This window comes from Mastigoproctus giganteus, chromosome 10 (genome assembly GCF_048544385.1).
Source record: "Mastigoproctus giganteus isolate SK-2022 chromosome 10, ASM4854438v1, whole genome shotgun sequence".
NCBI classification, from domain to species: Eukaryota; Metazoa; Arthropoda; class Arachnida; order Uropygi; family Thelyphonidae; genus Mastigoproctus; species Mastigoproctus giganteus.
In genome coordinates this window covers 59,361,577-59,385,789 of record NC_143584.1, presented here as the reverse complement: position 1 = coordinate 59,385,789, position 24,213 = coordinate 59,361,577, and the positions used below count along the sequence as shown (strand labels likewise).

Below are 24,213 nucleotides of genomic sequence, written 5' to 3'. Positions count from 1 at the left end.
TTTGTACATAATTTTACAACACACTTATGGCCTCGAGTACTAAGTGATTTGTGATCAAATAGCTTAACCTGCAAATTAGTGCTATCTCATGAAGTAAAAAAAAAATCACCTTGCTTAAAGTTTTACTAATACATGATTTCATCCCCTGGATGAAATCATGTATACATGAAATCATGTATTAGTGAATACATGAAATCATGTATTAGTGAATACATGAAATCATGTATTCAGAACTGGTGTTTATAACCAACAGGAACATGAATGCTGATAGCTTTAGTGTACAGAAGGGCAACTGAAATTGAGGATAACATATTCCCATTATGTTGCAGAATGAGAACACGTTACAAGCACAGAACACAGAAAAAGATTCCTAGCTGAAGTAGAAAGGAATGAATTCTTTTTCTTGGTACAAAACAAGTAAACTGCACTCAACTACCAAACAAGTGAACTGAACTCAACTTGGAGCCAAGAGAACTGAACTCAACTTGGATCCAAGAACTGTTCTGGATTCTTCAGTAGATTATCCTGTACCAGATTGTTGATTGACCCTGTGTAAACTGTGTGTAAACAGATGTGAATCAGAGTTCTGTGTTGTAAGTATCAAAGTTTTTAGGTTTGCCTTTAATTGGTACATCTACACTGTGGGAGAACAGGTTGAATAACATAACAGATGCAGTTATTACATTGTAGTTTTGTTCTTGGTATTACACATGCTAAAATAAGAGTCTGTTGTGTGATCTTTTGGTTCATGCCACACTGCCACACCATAGGTACATCAAATGTGAGTGATTTTTGTCTTCTTAATCCAAGATTTTATTAAGCTCTGGCACCCAAATGAACTTGTTTAAACCCCCCCCCCCAAATAAAACTAATAATTTCATTTGGGTGCACTTCATATACACTTCTACAGATGCTCTAAAGACTGCTGACTGCAGATATACAAGTACACTGAAATTGTGAGAGATGCCACAAGCCACACTCAGCTATCACTGATCCACATTGATAAATTCCCAATATCTGATAATAGTTTGTCATTTTATTAGGTGTTAGTTATGATACTCTGCGCAAATTAAAGTTTTGTCAATTTCAGTTTTGTTATAAAAATCCCAGTCCATTAAATGCATTGTTTCAATCAAGGCAAATTACAAAACTTCAACATTTTTTGCATAACAGCAGGTCTTTCAAATGAATTTGAATCCTTTGTAAAACAGATATGTGAGAATAAAAAGAGGTGGTAATTTCAAAACAACAACTTTCTGTAACATGAGTAATTTAAAGAATGCAATATTGGTGTCAGTTCATAGAACCCTTATTCTGAGTATTACTAAGTATTCTGAGTATTACTAAGTCTGAGTATTGCTAAGCTTCTGGGTCGGGGGGGATCTGGGCAACAATTGAGAACTGATTAGTCCCAATGAGGTACAACATTATCTGATAAAAAATGTAACTTTAATAATAACATATGTTAATGCAGTTATAACACTCACACCACTTAATTTATTACTAAGAAATATAATTTGTAGTATATTATTCTATATGATAATTGGGGGTACATTAATGCAGATAGTGTAATTTTTTGAACCCTCTGACATGAAGTGTTTTTGGTAATCCTCTTGGAAGAATAAAACTGTGCTCATAATTTTTAGTCAGCAAATATAATGTATACTAGTGTAATGTCTATAATGCCTGGTTATGTGACTAATTTTCATATTTAAATTACAGCTGACTATTGACATCAATGTTAGGGAAGCACAGCCTGGAACAAGGGTTAATGTTAAGATGAAAACCCTTCCAAGATCATTTGTTGCAGTGCTGGGGCTGGATCAAAAGAGCATTGAGTTAAAAACAGGCAGTGATATTACCCAGAAAGATGTGAGTATATGAATGCAGTATATATGATTCATTACACAAATATTCGGTAAATAATATTTTTGAAATTGTTGGACAAAAATCAGATGAAACTAAGTGACTTCTTCTTAAGGCTGGTACTAAATAAACTCGACTTCCTTACATAATTCTGGCTTTATTACTACTAATATTCCTTTTTACTCATTCTACTCATTTTACTTATACAAGTGAAATGAGTAGTAATGGTTTGTATTGTGCAAAATTGCAACTGATGCAGTTTGTATATAGAGTTAGTTTTACAAGGATACTTACTGTCTTCATTGAAAAATTTAATGAATTGCACTAGCATGGGGGGCCACATCAGCAGTGTTCCTATGCAGAGCTCATATCAGGGATGTCTGGCCATGAAGAAAAGAGTTATTGTATCCTGCTGTGGATGCCACAGAACTAGCTGTTTTCACAGTGCAAGGAGTCTGGTGGTGGTGTTAGCAGAAGAATCCCACATTGGGCACAAAGGGCCTGGTGTCTTCAAATGGTTTTGTGTCATCAAGTGAATCCCACAACATGTAAAAGGATCCTGGTGTCTGTAATGGTGAACAGCAGCTGAAGGTTAACCTGCACTGGTACAAAATGCAAAGACCGCAACAAAAGGTAAATTGCAGTCTCATCATGATAATATGGATGCCAATAATAATGAAAATCAGGGTGATGCAATCCTGGAATTACATACTGAAGATGATATAGACTCAGGTCATCCTGTATTTCCCACAAAAAGAGAAGACAAAGACTGTTACAGAAAGAAATCACTTCTCAGATGCAAACAGAAATAAACTCTAAACCCAAGTAATATGAACACTTATTAATGGAATTGTAGAGTTTTCTGAAGTAACATAGATGACATTCACAATATTGCCCAGTGTACTCTTGCCATTATCTGGCCTCAAGAAATGAATCTAATTTCAAAGGTAAATGCCACATTGAAAGGTTACAATGTATATGCAAGATCAAATCACCTCTTATGGTGCTCATGGATGAGTAGCCAATTTGGTTGATTCCAGGTTTCCCTTGAAACATATTCCTCTATAGATACATATGGAAGCAATTTCAGTTCACATTGTGATTCACCTAGCACTAACATTAGTATCACTATACCTCCCTCTAAATCACCACTATGCATATGAAGACCTTCAAGATCTGGTTCTACAACTCATGCCTCCTTTCTGCATTTTGGGGGACATAAGTGCCCATAATTCCATCCCCCCCAGGGCACATAAATGCCCACCATTCCATATGGGGATCCCATCATATAGATGCAAGAGGTCCCACGATAGAAAAACTGCTCGATAGCAAAATCCCGCGCTCCTAAATAATGGCGGCCGCACTTACATTTTTGCCATTGAAAATTTTATCATTAGCACAAGTTTAGCTATTGATATACCTTCTATTCACCAGTCCTCTATCCACTTTTTGAATGGATTATTTCGGAAGACCACTAAGCAGTGATCATATTCCCATGATCTGCAGAATGCTAACAGATAATCCTCTACAGCATGATGCAAGAACAAAATAGAAATTCCAGAAAGCTAACTTGATAAAATATTCATCTTTGGCAGATTAGCATTAGTAGAGACATTTGATGCAAGAAAGCAAGCTTATGCAGCATCAGCCAAAAAAAAAAAAAAAAAAAAAAACCCACTTCCACTTCACCCCTCTGTTCGTTCAAAATACCTGTCCAGCTGAGCCTTAAACTTATTTAGGCTATCAACCTCCACTACAAGGGATGGAAGTCTGTTCCACCAACCAACCACCCACTGGCTAAAGGCAAATTTCCGCACATCTATCCTACATCTGTCTTTCCTCAATTTGAATTTATGCCCTCTCAGGTGATTATTCTGAGCTAGAGGAAGAATCCCATCAGCATTGAGCATGCTCAAACCATTCAAGGCTTTATACACCTCTATCAGATCACCTCGCTGGTGCCTAGTCTCCAGACACTGTAATTTGCAATACTTAAGCCTTTCTTCGTAAGAGCACCCCTTTGTTCCATTCACTAATCTTGTTGCCCTTCTCTGTACTCGTTCCAGCAGCTCTACATCCTTCTTGAAATGAGGTCTCCAGACCTGTATACAGTACTCTAGGTGTGGCCTGACCATTGCCTTATACAAGGGAATAATCACCTCCTTATCCTTGCTGGAAAAATTCCTGTATATCATTGACAATACTCCATGAGCTACTCTTGCAGTCCGTCTGCACTGCTCAGAGAATTTCATATCTGCCTGCACAATCACCCCCAAGTCCCTTTCATTCTCTACCACTGTCAGTGTAGTACCACAGAGTTGATACGTTGCTCTGGGGTTGCTGTTTCCCATGTGTAGTACTTTACATTTGTCAATGTTAAACTTCATTTGCCACCTCTCAGCCCATCTGCTCAACCTTTCCAGATCCTGTTGCAGCAGCATAGTGTCAGTAGTGTCCTTGACAACCCTGCCAACCTTCGTATCATCTGCAAACTTGGACATTAAGCTTGATATACCATCATCAATATCATTTATATCAGGCCATCAATAAAAAAAATAGACTCTGGCAGGGTGAACCCTGGGGTTGCAGACCTTCCAAGGGAGATCCCAGAAAGAAAAAAAAAAGAGAGGGGATAAAAATGGAAGGGAAAAAGGGTTGACAGTTGGGGAACCCCTGAAACTTTATGCCCATCCTGCTCGAGGCGGTATTAAAAGAGGGGGTTGTTGTTGTTTGTTTGTTATTTGGTTTTTAGGAGCATTAGCAACTAAGGCCATATTGCTCCGGGATATGCGGTGGTCATTCCCTGACCTTTCCGCATCCTCCGTATTTGGTGGTGACGGGCTTGAACCCCGGTCTAATCAAGAAGCGTGTGCTATGCACTGCTGCTTCTTCCCACCTGGCTACGGAGGCGCCCCAAAAGAGGGGGTGGATTTGTCCAACAGATGAGATGGGGGATAGGAAGGGGAGGGAAGAGAAAGTTCCACAGAATGGGATCCCTTTAGTAATGAAGGTGGAGGAGCAGGGGGAGGAAATAATAGGAGGTGGATGCAGGTGGAAGCACCCACCCAGAGAGAAATGGGGTAATTAGGGAGAGATGTACTGGGGAGGCCATCTCCCCCCCCCAGTGGAAGGGAAGTAAAGGTCATGGGTAAAAGCCACGAGGTCACCACATGGATGCAGAGATCCCACATTGAGATGGAAGATGCCTGCAGCATTCCAGACAGAGAAAACTAACATCCTAGTCATAGAGATGCATGGCCAACATGGAAGTGAAACTCCTGGCTGTGGGTTGGAGAATACACTGCTGGACCCCCCCCCCTATTATTATAGATATATACAGAAGAATGGGGCATGCCAGTATAGCCCTGGTGGCTGCTATAACGTTTGCTCCAAGCTGATGCAAGCACTATTCCTACTCCACTACTCCTCCTCCTCCCCCAGATAACCAGTGGTACTTGCTATTCACACCAGTCAGGTGAGGTGCACAGTAACCTGAAATAGATGGCTTTGATTAGTCATTTATTTATACAGGGTTCCTCTAGATCTGACTTCTCCTGTAGTTCCGTGCTGCTGAGGCGACAGCAGTCAGTTTGGTGCCTGAGAGTCCAGGCAGTTATCCCACACTGTGGAGCATCAGCATCTCACAGCTAATGGTATTAGAAATTCATATATTTAGAGTTGAAGTCCCTTGTTTAGTCAGGGTTGCTCTGGCAGCTGCATTGCCCTGAATTCATCCCACACCATGCTGGCACCATCCAGGAAACCTACTCCGGGATCATCCCACACTGTAGCAGCATCAGCATCTTACACCATTTTGTGTTTGCAGTCAAATCAGGTAGTAACAGAGATTAATGCAGTATGGAAAAAATAAGAGAAAAATAAAGCTTGCAACCTTTTTTTGCAAGTACCCCACTACTCACAATCTTTTAAACTATAAAAAGTCAAGAGCTAAAGACTACTGTCATTAAAAGCAAAAAAAAAAAAATGTGATGATTCCTGTTGATGTTGCTAATACCTCCAAGATCAGCAGAAATATAGACGTTTGTATAATTTTGAACATAATAAAACAAATAAAAATGGCAAATATTTTTCTATACCAGCTCCAATAATACACTGGAATGGACAAGATAGTATTGCACCTAATATGATTGCAAATGCTCCTAGGGAAGCTTTTGAAATTTTATCATCATCAAATTTATTTGAAATTTATTCATCTTCATATATACAGTCCTTCCAGAAAGACAAATCTGTGGCATAAAAATGCAAACAGAATTTTAATTCAACTCAGCAACCATACAACCAGTATTTCATCATAGAAGATTGTAGCAGACAGCTTTCTGTGGTATAGGCCTTGACAGCATATACTATCAGATAGTCCAACTGCTTAGTGCAAAATCTTAACACCTTACTGGCACTGTACAACAGAATTTTCATGGAAAACTGTTATCCAGTTACACTTCGGCACTCAATAGTAATTTCCTTTCCCAAACCAGGGAAGATCATTCCAGTCTGGTGTACTACCAATCAATTTTCCCTACCGGTGGTATAGGAAAAACATTGGAATAGATGGTTAACAACAGATTATAACATGGCTGTTAGAAACGGGATCTGGAAAAGTTGCCCTCCGCATTTCACCCTCCGCATTTCGCCCCCAGCACATCCCCCCCCACACATTTCATCTTCCACATTTCGACCTCAGTAGATAATGAATAGGCTATAATGTAAATAATACACCTATTTTTTATTAATTCTAATTTATTTTGTTTTAATAGAATGACTCAATCAAAGGTAATCAATCATAGAATAAATGCACATTATTATTGTTTAAAACTCGAAGTTGTATGCAATGCCTCTAAGGTAATCAATCACATTACGATTTTGAAAATCTTGAACTATTCTTTTGATTCGAGCAGAAATTGCAGCATTCTTCTTGTTCCATCAGAAAACCAATCCTGGCTATGCACCAGTAACTGAAGGTTATTACTAGTGGAAAAAATAAGCATGCGACCCGGGAGCAATTCGTCCTGAGAATCATACATTAAAAACTGTTTAATAGATTTGATAATTGAGAGCTATTAAGTGCTTGATAATTCCTATATTCTATTATATTATAAATCAACAGAGATTACCTTTATTTTAGATATAGGAAGCTTCTTTTCCAACTCTCCTAGTCCAACTCGCTAATAATTCTTGAGGATGGCGATATCTATTTTGTAAAGCAGGTGGGACATCTTCCCCACTTCCGGAAACAATCTCATTGTTGAGACTGCACGGTCTGAACTGTAGTGTTCAGACCGTGCAGTCTCAACAATGAGCGCTCAAGGCTTCTGTCTTCAAACACCATACCTCTGGCAGCAAGGAAACCATTACGTGGATTGGCATAAAATTAGATTTTTGAAGGTTTAAACGGTTTAATAAATATGGACCGATTATTTCTTTTGGTCCTGTAGCTGGACTTTAGAGTTAAATTTAGGGGTCTAATAAAATTGGATATGGGGGGGAGGATTATTCTCTACATTCCTTAAGTCGGACTAGAACTTTTCGGGCGTCATGTTCACAGGAATAGAGCAACTCACAAATAATCATTGATATTGCCATCCTCAAGAATTATTAGTGAGTTGGACTAGGAGAGTTTGAAAAGAAGCTTCCTATATCTAAAATAAAGGTAATCCCTGTTGATTTATAATATAATTAAAAACTGTTGTACATTGCCATCGATAATAATTTCTTGATAATTTTGTGGAATTACTAGGTCCTGGAGATTGCTCGGTAAAGCAGGAGTACCATTGTTGCATCGAACATGACGAATGGTTCGTTTAAGTGAATCCTTTTTAGGAAGTAATGCCGTGACATTGGCATGAGCCTCTGCAATAACTGATGCAACAATTTTCTGTGGCCGTTCGTTCGTGGTTGTTGCATGTTGCCGTATTTGACCAATCAATTGCAATGCTTCCGACCTTGCAGCTTGAGCTGCATGGTTATGTTTAGTTATGACTTTCACAACTGGGCCTTCCAAACCCTCTGTCCAAACATGCCCTTTGCAGGTGGAACGTTTTTGAATTGAGCAAGAGTCTACTCTGTATCTTACTTCTCTGTGAAGGCAGTGAAAACAGCAAACGCGCGCTGTCGACTGCGCCACGAAATGTGAGGAGAGCCAGATGCAGGAACTTTTATTGTTTGAATTTAAACAAATCAGAACAAGATTCACTTGTTACTGAAAAGACTCCTATAAGATTAGTCACTGTTCTCTCCCCCATGTCCGTCACTAACCATGTGACTATCGCCCTCGTGGTCGAGTATGTATTCTTTCCATTGTGAAAGGATTAGCAGTTCCAGTTAATCCTTTCACAATGGAAAGAGAACCCTGAAGACATACAAAAGGGGAGAAATTAGTTTAAAAGCTACGTGACAATTTGTACACGAATGTAATTTTGAAAATTTGTTCGGAAAAGTTAGAGTTATCGGAAGTTCAGTTCGAGTAATCGAGAGAGTTTAACATGGAATCTCCACTAAAGGGGCTGGGAGTTCAATAAAAATTTGAGTTATCGAGAGTTGACTGTACAGTATTTACATTTCTGTAGCCTACTCGTTATCTACTGGGGGCAAAATGTGCGAGGCGAAATGTGCCGGGGTTGAAATGCGGGGGGGAGGGCACTTTTCCATAAACCGTTAGAAACGCACCATTTGTTGTGAAAACCTTGTTAAGTGTACATCAATATGTCTTTTGTAAAAGCCAGATCATCTTTGGATCTTATGATAAAAGCAGAGGCAAACATCCAAAATTCCTTCCTTCCTTCCTTCCTTTGAAATGAATACATATATAATCTGTCTTGACACTGAAAAGGCTTTCCATACAATGAGGTGTTATGACATACTACACAATCTTTATGGTTGTGGTCTTGAGAGGCCATCTTCTGAAATTAATTCAAAACGTTCTTAGCTAGAGAACCTTTCAGTCAGATATCAAAATACTTAATCAAAAATGTACATGCAAGACACCCAATCACCTTATCACAAATGACAATCCTCTGACATGTCCTACTTGTAACTCTCACACTGTGCCAAACATCAGGTGGCATAATGGCCATCTTTTCATCTCCTGGCACAGCTACAGAGGCCTATGACCTTAACACACACATCATAAACTTGGTCCCTGACATTACATTGAAAGTGTTGATTATTCACCTGATTTCCGCCAGCGCTTATGGATTGAGACACTCCACATAGTCAGCTGTAGTAGTATTATGAATCATAATAGGGGAATAGACATGCACCTCATAATGGAGTCTGCCATCTTACAGTACGTTGAGCCCTGGTGTTTCTAACATGTAATACTGCGTTACCTGCACTGGAGTATGATTTTGCAATCATGCCCAATTGTCTTCTGTTGTTTTACCCTACGCATATATAGTGAGGCCTCATACCACGAACTTAATTTGTTCCACAAACCGGTTCGTGGTACTAAACATGATTTCCCATAGTATCCCATGGGAATTAAATTAATTGGTACCGAACCCTCCACAAAAAAAAAGGCCACCATTTACATACATGATTTATCCTTCTTCATGGTTACAGGTTCATGCTTACAGGTTCTTCATGTTCAGAAGCTTCAAGTTCTTTTACCTGTTTCTGCTTTTTAGCATTGAAGAATCTATCCAGTGTTGATTGCTTTTCTCTTTTTTAAGGAGGCTCCTGAAGTAGTGAAGCGCTATTTCATTGTAGAGGCACTCCAACACCCTGTTGTGAAGCTTCTTCCAGTCCTGAAGAATCTGCTTGATATTAGCTGAAGGCATTGGACCTTTGGTGATGTGTTCCTCTTTCTCCTCCTCTGAGGAAACATTTTTTTCCATTTCCCTAACCTGATTTTTATGCAGCTCCTTCAGTTCTTCTGCGGTCAGCTGCACTTCATGCTCCTCTGTTAACTCCTCCACATCTTCTTCCACTTCCAAGTCCAGGTCCTTAGCTGCTGCCACAATGTCCTTCATGACTTGGGATCCATTATTAGGTCCTTCTCCTTGAACACATGCTGGCCACAGGTTTCTCCAGGCAGAGTTCAGGTTACTGATTGACACTTGATTCCAAGCTTTTTCTGAGTCTAATGGCGTGCACAATGTTAAATTCTTCCTTTCAAAATTTCCTCAATGTCATGAAGCTGGAAGCATGGAAAACTTCAAAGCACCTGGTGAAAAGTGCTTTGGTGTAGAGCTTCTTGAAGTGTGCTGTGACATTCTGGTCCATTGGCTGAATTAGAGGTGTAGTGTCGGGAGGTAAGAAAACAATCTTCAGGAAGCTGAACTCCAATTCCAAAGCATCTTCTAAATCAAGTGGGTGGCCAGGTGCATTATCCATGGTGAGGACAGCCTTCAGTGGCAAGTTCTTTTCCTCCAGCTATTTCTTCACTGTAGGTGCAAAGACTTCAAGCACCCAGTCCTTGAAAAGGAGATTAGTAACACAAGCTTTTGGGTTAGATTTCCAGTAGACTCCAAGTTTAACTTTGACATTTGAGTGCTTCTTAAATGCTCTTGGTGTTTCAGAATGATACACCAAGAGAGGCTTGATCTTCTGGTCTACACTAGCATTGGCAGCAAAGAGGAGGGTCAGCCTGCCCTGGCCTGGCAGAGCTTGTTCTTCCTTTGTGATGTAGGTTTTACTGGGCATTTTTTTCCCCCAAGAAAGTCCAATTTCATCACAGTTGAAGACCTGTTGTGGTAGATATCCTTCATCTTTCATGAGCTTCTAAAATTTCTTGGCAAATTTATCAGCGGCTTCTTTATCAGCACTTGCTGCCTCCCCATTCCTTATGACACTGTGAATGCCAGTACTCCCCTTAAACTTCTCAAACAATCCCCTGCTTGCCTTAAATTCAGATTCTTCAGAGCTTGGCCCTGGAGTTTTTTTCCTTCAGGTCAGCATAAATGTGCTTGGCTTTCAGACAGATGACTTCTTTGCTGATGGTATCTCTTGCAATTTGCCTTTGGTGGATCCACAGTAGCAGCAAGTTCTCCATTTCTATAATGATGGGGTTTCTTAGGGTACTTAATCTGGTCACTCCCTTTTCAACCTCAGCATTCTTGATGGTCTCCTTGTTCTTCAAGATGGTTCCAATGGTGGATTTGTTGACTCCATATTCAATTGCCAGATCAACTACCTTAGTTCCTTTTTTCGTGCTTGGCAATGATGGCTTTCTTGGTTTCAATAGTGATTTTCTTGAGTATTTTCTTGGGCTGACTTACACTAACACTTTTCTTAGGACCCATTTTTTGAATCTTTCAAAATCTTTTTTAAACTATTTTCAAAAGAAACTTTCAAAAAACAAATTTGGAACTTTCCTGAAACAAAAGAAAGACATGGTGAATAAAACAGAATGAGTGTTGTGTTTGTATTAACCACTTCCCTGATTATCCCAAGTTAACTCGGGTTAGCATTTTAATGTTATAAATTATTATCCCGAGATATCTCGTGGTTGTGTACGAATTTCTGTTCTTTCAATACTTACCCGAGTAAAGCCGTCAGAAGCAGTGAAGGGTCACCCAAGTGAAGCCGTCGGCACATGGTAAAGTAGTGCATTCATTGCAATATGGCTCTTGTGGCCATTCGCTGGTGGGTGCGTTTCTCAGATAATATTTTTATCTGAGACAAGTGTCAGATAATGCCTGCTGATACCTTGCATATTGTTGTCGCCTGGTGTTCTTTCCTGAGCTCTGTGCTGCACGAAGTTGTCTGTTTCGTTTTCAAGAATTAATTATGGATAATGACTGAAGAATATTGCAGTTCTGATTGGGATAATAATTCTAGGAAACAACATTGAATATCTCATGCAATACTTCAATTTGTTCCATAATCAATCACCATATTACACGGCATAAAAGCAATAAAAATCGTTATTTAAAAAATTAGTATTTTTTTGACACAAAAATAGGAAAAAATAGTAAGGGAAGAGGTTAAAACTCGGGCCCATGAAACTGGGTTCATGGTACGAAAAGTTCGTCGTATGGGGCGTTCGCCGTACGAGGTCCCACTGTATATATACACTCAGGCAAGCAGCTGATGAAGGGACCCTTTTTCCCGAAAGATTCAGTTTTATTGCTTTTTATTTATATATATATGTATATATATATATATATATATATATATATATTATTTTTTTTAATACTGTATATTAATGCTTTTAACACTTTTCTTTTATATCTGTTTTAGTATTTTATTTATGTATATATCTACTCATTTTAATAAAGTTTAATCCACCAACTGGTTTAAAAAACCAGTTTGAGGATTTATTGGATGATTGTTTTCTACAGGAGCATGTTCAGGAGGATAAAGGAACCACTAGGTGGCAGTGATCACAGGGAATTTACTTAAACAGATAATTACCATCAAGGGTAAAGGGAAGGGTTTTTGCTTCCCTAAAGGTGACTACAGTGGTCTCAGTCAGTTTTTAAATTCTCTATAGTGAGACAAACTTTACTGATTATATTACCAACAGCAAATTCTAAGTGGGAAGCATTCAAGGAACTAATCATGGAAGTTACTAGGTGTTTCATACTGATTAAGAAATACTGTTCAAGGTTTGGGCCTAAATGGATGTCAGATGACCTAATGACACTCACGGCAGAGAAGAAACATGCATGGAATTCATATAAATTATCAGGTGACACAGAAGCCTATGGCAGATATACGCTAGTGTCTGTAATCAAGCCACAAAGGAGGTTAGGTAAAGAAGGCAGATTATGAGAAATCTTTGGCCAAGGATGCTAAGAAAAACAGCAAGGACTTCTTTACTTATATAAACTCTAGAAGGAAGGGGTTAAATCAGCTTGGTCCACGTGATATTGAAGGTACAACTGTTGATGATCCTGTTCAGAAAGCTGATAATCTGAATGACTATTTAGCATCTATATTCACAGATGAAGACTTAATAAATGAGGAAAATGCCAGAAATTTATCAAACTGTAACAGGGTGCTTAATAATTTTGTAATAACTGATAGCAAAGTGGAGGAGAAATTGTTTAAGTTAAACATATGAAAATCACCTTGGGCAGATGGGATCTATCCAGTTATATCAAAGGAGGTGGCAAAGGATGCAAGTAAACCCTTAGCGATAATTATGAGAGCATCCTTAGATTCAGGAGAAGTTGCCATGGACTGAAGATGTAGGGTTAGAATTTTTTTCAGCCTGGTCTATACTTGTTAACAGGAGAGACTGCTTCTACAGGGATGGGATACACTTAAACAGAAAGGGTGCAAGAATGTTTGCTGATGCTATCGAGGCAGTGCTAGGTGGGTCGGAAAACTGCTAGATTGGGGGGGATACAAGGACTAATAGATTAACAGTAGCCACTGGCAGAGGTGAAAGTGATTCTTGCACTGCTTCTATTGGAATGAGCAGCGGCCGGGAAAATAAGATGCAGGATATTTCAGAGACTGCTGGGAATCATTGGGATACAAGTAAACACATGGGTTGTGTTAGGGTAGCTAAGAAAAAGAACAGGTGCATGTATACTTGTGTGTACACCAATGCTAGGAGTTTAGTAAATAAATTTGATGAATTTGAGGTATTGCTCAAAACATCAAAGGCAGATATTGTTGGGATTTCAGAGACGTGGTGTCACACAGATATAAGGAATGCAGAACTGGAATTTGGGGAGTACAATGTCTACAGAAAGGATAGACAGGATAGGAAGGGAGGAGGGGTTATGCTATTAGTTAAGAAATACATAAAATCCAAGAAATTGAAGAGAGTCGACATCGCTGGACAGTGCAGTGTTGAATCAGTTTGGTGTGACATAAGCATTGGGAGATCAAAATTGAGAGTAGGAGTGTGCTATAGGCCTAATGACTCTGATGAGTATAATAAGAAACTGTACAGGGAAAGAGTGGGCCAGTAAATCAGAGAGCCGACCAGGCTGGCCGAGTGGGTAAAGTACCTGCCCGGCAACCCAAAGGTCGCGGGTTCGATTCCCGCCTCGGGCTTGGATCAAAGTACTGCAAAAGCCTTGGGAGGTGCAATAGGGCCACAGAAGCCGATGCGCCAACAACTACCAAATCAAAAAAAAAAAAAAAAAAAAAAGTAAATCAGAGAGTCTTATAATGGGGGATTTTAATTTCCCAGATATTGACTGGAATTTGGGGGCTGGTCACTCACACACCAGCAACGCTTTTGTGGATTTATTGGATGATTGTTTTCTACATCAGCATGTTCGGGAGGCAACTAGAGGGAGTAATACTCTTGATTTGATAATCAGTAGTGATTCTTCATGCATTAAGAATCTGCAGATAAATGAACAACTAGGTGGCAGTGATCACAGTGTGCTGAAGTGGGATTTACTCAAAGAGGTAACTACCATTAGGGGTAAAGGGAAGTGTTATTGCTTTAGTAAAGGTGACTGCGATGGACTGAGACAGTATTTAAATTCTATACAGTGGGACCAACTGATGATGTTACCAACAGCAAATTCAAAATGGGAAGCATTCAAAGAACTTATCTTGGAAGCTACTAGGCTTCACATACCAACTAAGAAATATTGTTCAAGATTTAGGCCTAAATGGATGTCAGATGAACTAATGAGACATATGGCAGAGAAGAAAAATGCATGGGATAATTAACACGTGACACAGAAACCTATGATAGATGCAAGTTGATCTGTAACCAAGTTACAAAGGAGGTTAGGCAGGCGAAGGCAGATTATGAGATATCTTTGGCAAGGGAGGAAAAAAAAAAACAGCAAAGAGTTCTTTACTTATGTAAACTCTAGAAGGAAGGGGATGAATCAGATTGGTCCACTTGATATCGATGGGTCAACTATTGATGATCCTGCTCAGGTAGCTAACAAACTAAATGAATATTTTGCATCAACATTCACACATGAGGAGTTATTCAGCCAGGGGAATGCCAGAGGTGTATTCAACTCTGGCAGTAAGCTAGAGAATCTTGTAATAACTGAGAGTAAAGTGGAGGAGAAATTGTGGAAGATAAACACAAGAAAGGCACCTGGGGTGGATGGGATCTATCCAGTTATATTAATGGAGGCAGCAAAGGAAATAAGCAAACCATTAGCCATAATTATGAGAGCTTCCTTGGACTTAGGGGAGGTACCCATGGACTGGAGATGTGCAAATGTGACCCTAATTCACAAAGGAGGATCAAAGGCTGACACAAGTAATTATAGACCTGTGAGTTTAACTTCTGTTCTCGGAAAATTAATGGAGGCACTGGTTAAAGAAGCACTGCAGGATCATCTAGACAAGACTTCAGTTATAGCTCCGACACAGCATGGTTTTGTTAAGGGGAAGTCTTGCCTGACCAATTTGATTGGATACTATGATGCAGTCAGAAAAGAACTGGATGCAGGGAATAACTTTGATATTATATACTTGGATCTTAGAAAGGCATTTGATACTGTTGCACATGGAAGACTGCTGCACAAATTGGAGCAGTGTGGCATTGGAGGCAAATTGCTGCTATGGATAAAGGGGTGGTTGAGGGGGAGAAGACAGAGAGTGGTAATCAATGGACACTGCTCATCGTGGACTAATGTTATTAGTGGAGTGTCTCAGGGTTCAGTATTGGGTCCATTATTGTTTTCTGTATTTATAAATGATATTGATGATGGTATATCAAGCTTAATGTCCAAGTTTGCAGACGAAACGAAGGTTGGCAGGGTTGTCAAGGACACTACTGACACTATGCTGCTGCAACAGGATCTAAAAAAGTTGAGAAGATGGGCTGAGAGGTGGCAAATGAAGTTTAACATTGACAAATGTAAAGTACTACATATGGAAAACAGCAACCCCAGAGCAACGTTCTCTACCACTGACAGTGGTAGAGAATGAAAGGGACCTGTGGGTGGTTGTGCAGGCAGATATGAAAGTTCTTTGAGCAGTGTAGACGGGCTGCAAGAGTAGCTCATGGTGTATTGTCAATGATATATAGGAATTTTTCTAGCAGGGATAAGGAGGTGATTATTCCCTTGTATAAGGCAATGGTCAGACCACATCTAGAGTACTGTATACAGGCCTGGAGGCCTCATTTCAAGAAGGAAGTAGAGCTGCTGGAACGAGTACAGAGAAGGGCAACAAGATTAGTGAATGGAACAAAGGGGTGCTCTTATGAAGAAAGGCTTAAGTTTTGCAAATTACAGTGTCTGGAGACTAGGCACCAGCGAGGTGATCTGATAGAGGTGTATAAAGCCTTGAATGGTTTGAGCATACTCAATGCTGATGGGATTCTTCCTCTTGCTCAGAATAATCACCTGAGAGGGCATAAATTCAAATTGAGGAAAGACAGATGTAGGATAGACGTGCGGAAATTTGCCTTTAGTCAGCGGGTGGTTGGTTGGTGGAACAGACTTCCATCCCTTGTTGTGGAAGTTGATAGCCTAAATAAGTTTAAGACTCAGCTGGACAGGTATTTCGAACGAACAGAGGGGTTAAGTGGAAGTGGTTATTTTTTATTTATTATTTATTATTTTTTTTTTTTTTGGCTGATGCTGCATAAGCTTGCTTTCTTGCATCAAATGCCTCTACTAATGCTAAAGCTAATGTGCAAATGTATCCCCAATTCACAAAGGCGGATCTAAAGGTGACATGGGTTTTTACAGACGTAGCTTGTCTGACAAATCTGATTGGATACTATGATGTGGTTACTGTGGAAGACTACTATACAAATGGGAGCAGTATGGTATTAAAGGTAAGTTGCTAGAATGGATAAAAGGGTGGTTGAGTTGGAGAAGACAGAGAGTGGTAATCAACGGATGCTGTTCTTTGTGGAGTAATGTTATTATTGGAGTTCCCCAGCATTTGGTGTTGGGCCCACTGTTGTTTTGTATATTTATCAATGATATTGATGAAGGTATATCAGGCTTAATGTCAAAGTTTGCAGATGATACAAAGATTGGCAGGTGTTAATGACATTAATGACAGTGTGCTACTGTAACAGAATCCAGAAAATTTGGGCAGATGGGCTGAGAAATGGCAACTGAATGTTTCACATTGACAAATGCAATGTAGTGCATATGGGTAGAAATAATCCAGGAGAAATAATATCAACTCTGTGGTACTAGAAGAAAAGTGTAGTAGAGAATGTACTAGAATGTACAGTGTAGTAGAAAATGAAAAAGATCTGGGAGTAATTGTTCAGTCAGATATATAGTTTTCTGAGCAATGCACACAGGCTGCCAGAGCAGGTCATGGGGGTATTGTCAACGATATACAGGAATTTTGCTAGTAGGGAAAAGGAGGTGTTTATCCCTTTGTTTAAGGCAATGGTCAGGCCACGCCTTGAATAGTGCATACAGGTGTGGAGGCCTCATTTTAGCAAGGATCTTGATTTGTTTGAATACGTACAGAGAAGGGCAACAAGATTGGTGAGGGGAACAAAGGGATCCTCTTACGAGAAAGGCTTAAATTCTACAAATTGCATCTGGAGCCTAGCACATGCGAGGTGATCTGATTGATGTGTATATTGCATTGAATGGATTGAGCATGCTAAATACTGATGTGATTCTTCTGCTTGCACAGATTACGAACCTGAGGGGGCATAAATTGAAATTGAGGAAAGGCAGTTAGAATAGATATGTGGAAATTTGTCTTTAGCCAGTGGGTGGTTAATTGCTGGAATAAACTTCCATCTGTCATTCTGGAAGTTGATAGCTTAAATAAATTTAAAGAGGAACTGGACAAACTTTTAGAGGGACTGGATGTGTAAAATTTTGTTGTTGTTTTTTTTCCCACTGATGCTTCATTGGCTCATACGCTTGCTTTCTTGCATCACATGCATCCATTCTTACTACTGCTATTAATTTTTTGAATGCTTCTCGTTTAGAATTTGCTGTTGGTAACATTCCCATTATATAGAATTTAAAAAGTATCTCAGACTACCATAGTTACCTTTAAAAAAAGCAAAAACCCTTCCCTTTACCCCTGATGGTAGTTACATCCTTAAGTAAATCCCACATCAGCACACTGTGATCACTTCCACATAGTGGTTCCTTTATCTGCAGATTTTTATTGAATGAAGAATCACTACTGATAATGAGATCAAGAGTATTACTCACTCTGGTTGCCTCTTGAACATACTATTGTAGAAAACAATCATCCAATAAATCTATAAAAGCCTTCCTAGTGTGCGAGTGCCCATCACAAGTTCCTGTCAATATCTGGGAAGTTAAAATTCCCCATTATAGGACAATTTGATTCACTGGCCCACTCTATTTCTCTGTTCAGTTGTTCATTGTACTCATCAGAGTCATTAGGCCTATAACACACTCCTACTCTCAATTTTGCTTTTGCAGTTCTTATGTCACACCAAACTGACTCAACACTGCAGTGTCCACCCATGTCAACTGGGTACACTTCCTTAGGATTTTGTGTGTTTCTTAACAGAATAATCCCTCCTCCCTTCCTATCCTGTCTATGCTTTCTGTACACATTGTACTCCCCAAATTCCAATTCTGCATTCCTTATATCTGTGTGGAACCACATCTCTGATATTCCAACAATATCTGCCTTTGATGTTTTGACCAACACCTCAAATTCATCAAATTTGTTTACTAAAATCTTAGCACTGGTGTACACACATAATACATGCACCAGTTCTTATCCTTAGCTACCCTAACACAACTCATGTATTTACTTGTTCCATGATCACTCCCAGCAGACCTTCAAATCCTCACTTTGTAGGCTGCTGCCCATTCTAATCAAGGCAGTGCAAGAATCATGTTCACCTCTGCTAGCAGCTATTCTGAATCTATTGGTCTGTTTATCCCTCCGAGCCAGCAGTTTTCCGACCCAACTAACACTGCCTGCCTGGATAGCATCAGCAAATATTCTTGCACCTTTGTATTTAAGTGTATCCAATCCCTGTAGAAGCAGTCTCTTTTGTTAACAAGCACGGACCATTCTGAGAAAAGTTCTGCCCCCATGAGTCTTGCACAATCTCTCTAATGCCAAATTGATTAACAAGACTCTCATCATATACAGGTAACCCTCGTATAGCACAGTAGTTAAGTTCCTATAAAATGTAGTATTGTGGGAAACCATGTTATACGGGACTATGACAAAGTACAAAAAGGGGGGGGGTTACGTTATGTTCCGAAAGCTAACAAAAATACACCACAAGTCGACCATCACTATTCTGGCAGTGATGGAACCTGTTGAGTGCAGGATTAGTGAGTTTGCCGGATCACCGGTGGTTATTTTAGCACATACAGTTTACCCAACAGCTAACCACCTCACCTAACACGTTGACTGCCAAGCGAGAAAAAAATTCCCCAGAGTACAAAAAATATTTAGCAGATAATTTGATTAGTAATTCTAAAATAACTATTGTAATGTCAATGTTGTCGTTTTTTTCGCTTAAAATATCAAAAAAATAGTATTTTTTTTATGTTGCATATATGTGGCCCAGTAGGTTACTTTATTTCTTGAGAAGCCATGTCAGCCACATATGTGTGAAGCTATTATGGCATACATATGAAGGTCGTTTGTGATTAGTTTATTGCACATGCGGTGAGCGCAGCAATAAAACTAATTGTGATAAAATAAACTCTCAAACGTCAGAATACGTTTGTCAGTATTGCCAGAGATTTTGTGAAAACAAGTTCATTAGCATGCTGTATTATCTCTCATATTGTGTTGTGTTTTTCAACAAGTTTGTACAAGTGTGTTGTAAAAAAAAATCTAAAAAGGAATGGCTAAAAGAAAATTACTAAAATAAGAGGAACTGAGAGAAATTGCTGGAATTTACAATTAAGCAGAGTTAAACTTCTTACAGACAGACTGCTGTCTAGTTTTTTCAGAAGATCAACTTTATCTGTAATGGACAATGTATGGGGTTTGTGCTTTACACCACGAGAGGCACATTTATTTATGCATTGGAACCATGGCTGGGGCTAAATGTGAACAGGTTATAATAATAATTGCAGACAAACAAGTGGGAATGGCTTGCCGGTATTTACGATTTCGTGCCAACAGCTGATGTTGCAACCAACGCCACCAAAACAGTAGTGGCAGGTCAGTGCGCTGACTCGGGAAATTTGAAATTACGTTCGCAGAAATTATGTCCGAATTAGTGGTGGTACCGGCTTACTGGTGCCTGGATTAGTGATGGTCGACCTGTATTTCGTTAATAAAATGTTAACAAAACTAACAAAAATACACTACTATAGATTTTGTGTATCTTCTGCTCTCTTTAAAAAATCAGTAATCTGGTTTTGTTTGCTTTTGCTTGAAAAATCTTTATGAATTTCATCATGTCTAGCTAAGCATTTTTGAAGCTTCCTTTTGAACTTTGGGCTCCTTTCATTCAAAAAAATAAGATTCTAATTGCTCGGCTAACGTTATGCTTTCTCGTATGCTTTTTAGTGTAAAATTTGGAAGTTTAGAATTTTCGTCTGCTCTATCATCTTCTGAATTGATTTGATTTTACCTCAGATGCCATTTCCACCAAATCCACTTCATCATCCTCTTTTTCTACCAGTAATTCTTGAACGTCTTCAGTAATCTTATCTTTTTTTAGGAGCATCGGCGACTTAGGCCATATTGCTCTGCATATATTGTCTATAAATTGTGTGTGTCCTGAGGTCAATTTTCTGTTTTGCTAGACAAAAAACTTGAGTTTCTTGGAGGAAAAATCCATGCTACCCTTGCCCAAGTCTGACTAACTTAGCCACATTGTGAAAAAGACCCATAAAAATTCCCTCCTTCATCGACGGGATTCTAACTCGGGTCTTTTCCACCTGGTGTGAGGGGAGGAGGGCAATTCTATCATCTGTGCTGCTCACTAGGACTTCAGTAGTCATATCATCAAAACCTTCCCCTCCTACCAAGGTAGCAAGTTCTACTATTGCACTGATTCCATTTTCTGCTGTTTCGGCCATATTTCCTGAAAGAACTGACTCTGGCCCTACATTTTTCCACACGCATTTAACCTTGACGGTTTTAATTCTTTGAGCGATAAAGCTATGATTCTGATACAGTGCACAATTAAGAAATGTTTCCATGCCTCCATTACTTCAATAGATTCGGAATCAATTTTTTTCCAAAATCAATTGTAATGATTTTTCTGATGGAATGAGTTTTAAAGGTTGATATAATGCCTTGATCTAATGGCTGAATGAAAGAAGTTGTATTAGCCTTTAACCTAGTACCGCTGTGGTGGTAGAAACATAACTTCAGCGTTTCAATGACTTAAATCATTTGGATGGCTTGGCATTAGCATTAGCATTAGCAAAGGCACATGAAGCAAGAAAGCAAGCTTATATAGCATCAGCCAAAAAAAAAAAAAAAAAAACCCTTATTTCACCCATCCACTCGCTCCAAATTTTTGTCAAGTTCTGCCTTGAATCTATTTAAGCTATCAACTTCTACAACGACAGACGGAAGTTTGTTCCAGCAATCTACCACCCGCTGGCTAAAGGCAAACTTTCGCACATCTACCCTACAACTGACTTTCCTCAATTTGAATTTATGCCCTCTCAGGTCAGGCAATTATTCTGAGCAAGGGTAAGAATCCCATCAGCATTGAGCATGCTCAAACCATTCAAGGCTTTATACACCTCAATCAGATCACCTCGCAGGTGCCTAGTCTCCAGACACTGTAATTTGCAAAACTTAAGCCTTTCTTTGTAAGAGAAACCCTTTATTCCATTCACTAATCTTGTTGCCCTTCTCTGTACTCATTCCAACAGCTCTACATCCTTCTTAAAATGAGGCCTCCAGACCTGTATACAGTACTCAAGGTGTGGCCTGACCATTGCCTTATACAAGGGGATAATCACCTCCTTATCACTGCTAGAAAAATTCCTGTATATCATTGACAAGACACCATGAGCTACTCTTGCAGACCGTCTGCACTGCTCAGAAAACTTCATATCTGCCTGCACAATTACCCCCAGGTCCTTTTCATTCTCTACCACTGTCAGAGTGGTACCACAGAGTTGATACGTTACTCTGGGATTACTGCTTCCCATATGTAGTACTTTAGATTTGTCAATGTTAAACTTCATTTGCTATCTCTCAGCCCATCTGCTCAACTTTTCAAGATCCTGTTGCAGCAGGATCTTGAAAAGCCTAGTAGCTTCCAGGATTAATTCTTTGAATGCTTTCCATTTTGAATTTGCTGTTTTGCTTTTTACTCCATGAGTCTTGCACATTATTATTATTAGCCATATGATACAAGGAAGCCTGAGGCTTATGCTGCACCAGCCAAAAAAAAAATTCCAGAGTTACCCCCTGAGAGAGAGAGAGAGAGAGAGAGAGAAGTAGAAAGGAATCACCAAGAAAGAGAAGAATGATGATATCCAGTTCAGGACCCTGGGTTTGCCGAGCCCATTGTCACCAGATGTGAGCCCCCGGGGTTAAATTTCTCTCCAGGTCTGAATTGATTTATAAAGCTCTCATCATTTACTCCTACTATTGTGCATCATTTGGGCAGAATTGCAAACACTTTTAAATTTAACCCAACTCTTAACTTTTTTCCAACATAGCCCTGTGTTTTTTAAATAAGCCCTCAGATCTCCTACACCTAATGTCATTAGTTACAACGTGTACAACAGTATCACCTTTTGTGCCCTTAAAATCTGATATCTCCAGTAGATGATGTAGAGATGATATTTTATGTCATTTACTTTTACCCCTGGTCAACTTATGTTTCTCCTATTTCACTTATCCTTTTTGCATGATATATTTCCTGTTTCCCTGACGATAGAGTCACTGAATAGATACCTCCTGTGGGACCAGCGTATTCTGCCTTGGGGAATCGCTGCTATATTGCCTGATGTCAAGTGCTCTGGTGTTGAGCTGGGCAGCCGAGAGCTTGATGGGCCCTAACTTAATTCTTTCATGGGCATCCACCTTTTTCTTCACTCTCTCAGAAATGCACATTAGAATGTTGAGCTGATGCCTAATAACCTCACTCTCTATAACAAAGGCTCCCTCTGGGCTGTATCACATCCTGTTGTAGATAGATCTACAAACATCAAACCTGTAGTACATTTTATGATGTAGTTATATTTTGCATCTTCAATGCAGTGCCCATTTTTAAACCAAACTGCCTGTTTTTGCCAAGGCTGGCATTTAGTTAGTGAGTAGAAGCGTAGTCTCCAGTAGTTTTCCTAATGCTGGCCAAAGGGGAAAGGGTCTGCCAGGATTTAAGTTTGGCGAAGGTTTGTCAAGGCCTTTGTGAAGTAGTTGCAGTATGGCTTGTTGTTTCATTGTTTGAGGATATATGCCCATCTCCTAACTCTTAGAGGAGCAGTTTTCAAATAGAGGATTCGAGATTTATTTCTGATATTCACTTTGAAGAGGTCATGTCTGGAGATTTGCTCTAACATAGTTTTATTGAGTTCACAAATAGTTTACCCTTGGTGTAGTGAGGTTCCTTTTGGTCCAGGGATGAGGCTTGATTACTAACTCAGCTATGTTGGAATTGCATTTTCATCAAAGGTGTCAATAGGAAAGATAATATAGTAGGAAAGATAATAGGAAAGTATACAGGTCTGGAGGCCTCATTTCAAGAAGGATGTAGAGCTGCTGGAACGGGTACAGAGAAGGGCAACAAGATTAGTGAATGGAACAAAGGGTTACTCTTACGAAAGGCTTAAGTTTTGCAAATTACAGAGTCTGGAGACTAGGCACCGGCGAGGTGATCTGATAGAGGTGTATAAGGCTTTGAATGGTTTGAGCATGCTCAATGCCAATGGGATTCTTCATCTTGCTCAGAATAATCACCTCAGAGGGCATAAATTCAAATTGAGGAAGGACGGATGTCGGATAGATGTGCGGAAATTTGCCTTTGGCCAGTGGGTGGTTGGTTGGTGGAACAGACTTCCATCCCTTGTTGTGGAAATTGATAGCCTAAACAAATTTAAAGCTCAACTGGACAGGTATTTCGAACGAAGGGGGGGGGGGTGAAATGGGAGTGGTTTTTTTTTTTTTTTTTTGGCTGATGCTGAATAAGCTTGCTTTCTTGCATCATATGCCTCTACTAATGCTAATGCTAATAATGCCTGGGATGTTCTGGAATATGGATTTCCAATTAAGATTTGTTGTGTTCATGATATCACCAGTGTGGAGTCATTGCATATAATCTTATAAACGTGTCCAGGGTTCTGCTTTTCCAGAGGTGTTCACCAGGTTTTGTGAGGAGTTACATTTACTATCCCAAGTTAACCAGATGCATTTATTCTTAACCTTCTTATATTTGTCCTTCAGTGCATCAAACTCAAATGGTGGGTATCCAAATCTCCTCTCCCAAAATTCTTTTCTCTCAGTGTGAACTTTGGTGCTTGAGGGCACAATGTTCTGTGGATCACCAGGGTAGTGGTATAGCTTTTCTTTTCTTCATGGAGG

The 24,213-nt window shown here is 39.5% G+C and overlaps 1 protein-coding gene across 2 annotated transcripts in view; it reads left to right on the top strand.

Annotated features, from left to right (window-relative positions):
- The window catches only part of LOC150079048 (CD109 antigen-like), a 1,092,235-nt gene that overhangs the window by 439,846 nt on the left and 628,176 nt on the right, over positions 1–24,213 (top strand). For both annotated transcript variants that reach the window (XM_090384122.1, XM_090384121.1), the window contains exon 15: positions 1,723–1,872. In XM_090384122.1, the coding sequence (XP_090240248.1) occupies positions 1,723–1,872 (150 nt within the window). The remainder of the gene's footprint in view (positions 1–1,722; positions 1,873–24,213) is intronic.